This window comes from Oryx dammah, unplaced genomic scaffold, assembly GCF_014754425.2.
Source record: "Oryx dammah isolate SB20612 unplaced genomic scaffold, SCBI_Odam_1.1 HiC_scaffold_16, whole genome shotgun sequence".
NCBI lineage: Eukaryota > Metazoa > Chordata > Mammalia > Artiodactyla > Bovidae > Oryx > Oryx dammah.
The window spans coordinates 49,289,823-49,295,289 of NW_024070200.1; the positions used below are offsets into that span (position 1 = coordinate 49,289,823).

Sequence of the window (5,467 nt, forward strand, 5' to 3'; positions counted from 1 at the left end):
CATGTTTACAAAACAGGAAAAAAGATACAGATACTCCCTACAAACATGTATGCATGTATATACACACATGTTTGCATATGATTTCATACCATTTGAAATGTACTGAAGGCTGCGGTTGAGGTTGAGGACATGGATGCTCCCTGGATGGAGGGGTGGACACTCCTGTGAGCAGGCAGGACGCCTGGCCATGCCGAAGACAGGAAACCAGTCACAGGAGAGATGATCATAGTCCTGCTTCATGTCAATTATCCATGAGAATGAGAGAAATATAGAGAATACTAAACAGAGACGAGGATGGAAAACAATATAAAGAAAAGAGGCTAGCAGCTGCTTATCTCCAGCAACCCCACTGCCAAGGGAACCAAACCAGGTGACACTGTATCTCCTGAGGCTTGAAAAGGAGCTGTAATCCGAATTTTCATGTGACATTAAAACCATGTGCAGCCACCAAACACTCAGGGAAGAAACAGTAGTGCTAGTGATTCCACATCATTTTTTCATGAAAACACTGTGATGGAAAACTGAACACATTGAGAGTCCACCTGCAGTGCAACCTGGCTTGCAGCCCCTGGTCTGCAGCAAGTCAAGCTGCATGTGCTGATGTCCAGAGTGGGCCAGGGGCTTCTGGGTCCTCTGTGAGGGGAGCAGGGAGGTAGCTGGCACGGATTGAGTGTTCCATGTGACAGGCCCTCTGATGAACCTGTCACATGCTTTTATTCATTTAATTCACACAAAGTAGGTATAGAGACATTGAACATATGGGGAAACAGGTTCTATTGAGTAGCTTACCATGATCATCCAGCTATGAAGGCTCTACTCCTTGTCACTCTGTTGTCCATCTTCCCTCTTCCTTCTCTGCTCTTCTGGCATCTCTTTCTTCCTTCCTCTGTTCTGGCCATGACTTTTCCAGCTGACTATTTTCCAGTCCACATGCTGGGCTGCTGGGCAGGCAGGGCTCAGCCACATCCAGGCTGTGCTGTGATGGGGGCACCATGTCCAGGCTCACAGATTAGAGTGGACGAGGGGGTGCTTGGAGACTCAGGCAAACTTCTACTTCCTGCTTTCCAGGTTGGGGAACTGAGGCCCAGAGAAGGCACAGGCCTGACCCAGGGTCACGCGGTTGGAACCCCCACACGTCCTCTTCTCCATATGCTCTCTCTGATGCATTCAGTGCATTCAAGTTTTCTCTTAGTCTTAGGTGGAATATCAGGGTGAGTTCAAGTAATTAAACTGGGATAAAGCTGGGGTACAGAGAGCATGACACTCCCTCCCTCCCTCATAGCAGTGCCCCTCCCCACCCTGGCAGTGCCCACTGAGAGGCCCGCAGGCTCCAGGGCTCCACTGGCAATTGGGGCTCAAGGAGCTTTGTGAGGCCAGGGAGGTTCTCAGGTTTGCTCTGTGTTTCTCTTTCCGCCTCAGCTTGTCCCAGGGTTTATTATCAGCAAAGGCAACAAGGCCCCTGTTGGCAGGAAGCTGGCTGGGGCTCAGGGTGCTGGCCCTTCAGCCCTGGGGCCTCTCAGCAAATAGTCCCTTGGAAACAGGGCAGCTGTCCCTGAGGAGGGGGCAGGCTTGGAGGGGCCTCACTCCCCCCACACTGGAACCTGGAGGAGCCCCTGTGTGAGCAAGACTGCATCCCTGGCTGGCAGGACTGCCTTGGCCAGGTGACCTGGGCAATTCCATGGTCTCCAGGGTCCCTGCCACTCTGACCACGTGTCCCTGTCTCAGCCCTGAAATCCCTTCAGGCCCCTGTTCTCCTGTCTCAGTTTCAGTCCAGGCCCCTCCTCCATGGGAAGGTTGGCTCCATGCCTGCATCCCTTCTGGGTCAGAAGACACCTACTGGGCTGCCTCAGGGCCACTGAGACCCTGGGATCCCCCTCAGTCATCTCCACTCTGCCCTCCCGACCCCAGTCCCGGGTGCATCCTCAGGGTTGTCCCCTCCCAGCGGTCCTGCAGCGGCCTCTTCTCTCAGCTCCTGCCCTTAAAAGGGGGCTGATCATCCGTCCATCCCTACCCCATCCCTGGGATGCCCTAAAAGCCTCCACGTCAGCCTCAGACACAGCATCCTTATTCCCAGCTTGGAAGCTGCTAACCAGTCTCCCAGAACAGGAGATTCCTGCTCAGGTAGGACTTCTAGATCTTTCCGGGGTCCCACCTGGATGGCAGCTTTGGAGCCCAGCACTATGTTAATCTCTTCTGTGGTTCCTCAATATCGCCCCACCTTGGAGTCCTGCTGGGTTGGGGTCCCCCTTCCTCAACGAGGAAGCGTCACATGTGAAGGCAAAAATGGGTGGAGGGGATTCAAAAGAGTCCCTACTCCCATGTCATCTCATCCCCACGGACTTGTTCTCACCCTGTGGCTCCTCCCTGTTCACTCCTGAAGCTGCCCTCCTCCGGGTCAGGCTGTGTCCCCTCTAACGGCAGTTCCTTCTAGTGATGCTGTGGGGAGGTGAGGCCAGGACACGTGTGCCTTCAGGTTGTATAGAAGGAGGCAGTGGCCCTGAGGATGTCTCCTTTGTCCCAGAACCCTGAATTTGGGTCCTGGGATCCCACCCGTAGGCCTGGTTGACCTGCTGGGCTGTAGAACAAAGTGCTCAAACCCATGGCTTTTTAATTTTTATCTTAGATTTCCACAGCTACGCTTTCAACCTTAGGGAAGGCACTTGACTCCTGGTTTTCCCATCTGTAGTACAGGGATAGCACAATAAACAGTTCCTTTCTGAAAATCCTTGGGGTCAGATATTCTCCACAATTCAGAATTTTTCGGTTTTGACAGGTGAAATGATACATATACTCTATAGGACATGACACCCACTGGTGTCTGAAAGCACTTTGTCATCAAACACATTACTGTTTCAGCAAATGGACTTTTGAACATTTACACTAAATGGAATAAGAAAGAAGGAAGAAAGTTTAGTCTCTCAGTCGTGTCCTACTCCTTGTGACCCCATGGACCATAGCCTACCAGGCTCCTCCATCTGTGGGATTTTCCAGGCAAGAGTACTGGAGTGGGTTGCCATTTCCTTCTCCAGAGGATCTTCCCGACCCAGGGATCAAACCCGGGTCTCCCACATTGTAGGCAGACGCTTTACCATCTGAGCCATCAGGGAAGTCCAAACAAAACCATAAACGACTTCTGCCCATTCAGCTCAGAATTGGTACTAAACAATTTTAAAAAAATTCTTTTTCTAACTTGAAGGTTTGTGATTGTAGAAAAAGACCACGGTATACTGTATTTCTGTAGATATTGACACGCAGCAAAAAGACATAAAAATGTTGGTGGGTTGAGGCCAGGTTCAACCCAGCTGTGAGATGAGACAAGTCTCTTGACAAGGCCAAAGGTGATGGGCCGGGAGAGTCATTCTGGAGCGGCTGTGCTCTTACCTGAGTGTCTGAGCCACTGGTTGAAACTCCACAGATCCCGAGCCTCAGCCCTCACAGGGCCTGACCCTTTTCTGATCGTCTCACTTAATCCACCTTCAGATCTGGATCTTTCTCTGAGGAGTCCTAAGTGAAGACCACTGCATACTGGTGACTCTAACCTGCCAGACCTTCACAACACCATGTCCACCAGGGGGAGAACACCATGCGAATATAATGTGAGCAAATGGTTCTGCTGCTTCCGAGTCCCACAGATGATCTCCACGTGTGTGGCCTTCTCCCTGGTGGCCAGCATGGGCAACGAGAGGGGGGCAATAGGTAATTCATGCCTAGCCATCTGGTGCCTCTGTTTCATCGTGACCGTCTCCATCTCTATGTTCGAGTGTTTGTACTGGCAATGCAACGTCCTTTTTTGCTCGTATAAATTACCCATCACCTGTGCCTGCTATGCGGCCCTCCTCTGCCTCTCGACCTCCATCATCTACCCCATCCTCTACGTCCAGTACCTGCCTGATGGTCCTTTCCGAGACCGGGCCATCGCTGCTTCTGCGTTCTCCTGCATCGCGTGCGTGCTCTATGCCATAGATGTGGCCTCCACATGGAAACACTACAAGCTGAGGAACATCCGCTGCTATGTGCACACCTTACCAGGCCTGCTAAAGATTCTGGAGAGCGCTGTGGCCTGTGCCATCTTCGTCTTCCTCAGCAACACCTCCCTGTACCTGCACCAGCCGGCCCTGGTGGTGTGCGTGGCTCTGTACTCCATATGCTTCGTCCAGGTAGCCATGGCCATGCTGCTGAGGCTGAGGGGCTGGGAGAACAAACTGCCCTTCCGGATCCCCATTTTCCATCTGGGGCTGACCCTGCTCTCAGTCCTCCTCTATGTCAGCGCTCTGGTCCTCTGGCCACTCTACCAGTTTGACGAGAAGTTAGGTGGACAACCCCACAGGTACAGTGAAATGAGCTGCATTGATGAGCTCACCGAATATGGTTGCGTCTGGGACAAGCGACTGGCTGTGGCCATCCTGACAGCCATCAACCTGCTGATTTACACGGCCGACCTGGTGTACTGGGCTCGCCAGGTTTCTGTAGCGACTAAGGACCAGCCCAGTATCCCTTATTCTTTCCACTCACAGGGGATGTCTTTACAGAGCTCTGTTGTCCCCTGATGCCCTCTTCCTGGCTCCCTCTCTCCCTCCTCACGCCCTTCCCATTCATCTTGCTCTCTTTTCTGTCTCCTTCCCTCCATCTGCTCTGTCTCCTTCCTATTTTCCTTGGCTGCCCATGTCCTATTTTGCCTCTTTCTCTTGCTTCTCTCATCTATTCTACATTTTTTACTTTTTACCCCTTTTCTGGTCATCCTTGGTTTTCTCGTCTCCTGTGTCCTGACCACCTCTCCCCATCTTCCTTCTTCTGATACATCAGGACCTGAGATTCCTTCCTTCTCTGCCCATCACCCCCTCCCACCTCCTAAGGTGCTGACTCCACAGCACACAGCCCTCTGTGCAGCTGTTCACACCCTGGGCCTCGGGAGGGGCCTCATTGCCAAAGTGTGTCTGTCCCCCTGGGTGCCTTAGTTGCTGTGGGTTTGTGGGGTGGGAGTGAGGGTGGGTAGCTAGGCATCAGGCCTCCTTTCTCCCAGTAGAAGGGAGTGTATAGTGCACCTCCCCTTTAAGTAAAAAAAAAAAAAAAATCCTGGAGGTCACTGATTCCCAATGGGCGACAGTCCTGAAGCAGAGATTTTGGATCCCTGGGCCCCGCCTGATGCTCAGCCTCACCTGAGATTGGCTCTAAAATTCTTCCTAGCTTACTAAACCCTGGCTGCCTAGAGGGCATCTTAAAGGAATTTGGGTGACTTCCACCCCCAACCAATCTCTGGAGAATCAAAAAAGGAGCTAGTGAAGAACCCCAGGGACTTTCAGACACCTGTCTGCAGTATTGCTGAGGGGCAGTCACGTGGCCCTCCTGCCTCAGTGATCAAACAGCAGGTCCTGCCTCTGCAGGGAGAGGAGCTTGGCCAGTGCAGCCTTAAGGTGATGTTAGCCTGGGATTATTTTTTTCTTTCTTTTTCTATCTTCTGGTCAGGAGG

At 52.2% G+C, this 5,467-nt stretch overlaps 1 protein-coding gene across 1 annotated transcript; it reads left to right on the plus strand.

The window, feature by feature from the left end:
- The first annotated feature begins 3,617 nt into the window (after positions 1 to 3,617).
- LOC120875651 (myeloid-associated differentiation marker-like) lies at positions 3,618 to 5,055 on the plus strand. The gene has a single exon (XM_040257587.1). It carries the CDS (start codon positions 3,633 to 3,635, stop codon positions 4,545 to 4,547), a length of 915 nt encoding a protein of 304 aa, XP_040113521.1. The 5' UTR covers positions 3,618 to 3,632; the 3' UTR covers positions 4,548 to 5,055.
- The last annotated feature ends 412 nt before the right edge of the window (positions 5,056 to 5,467 follow it).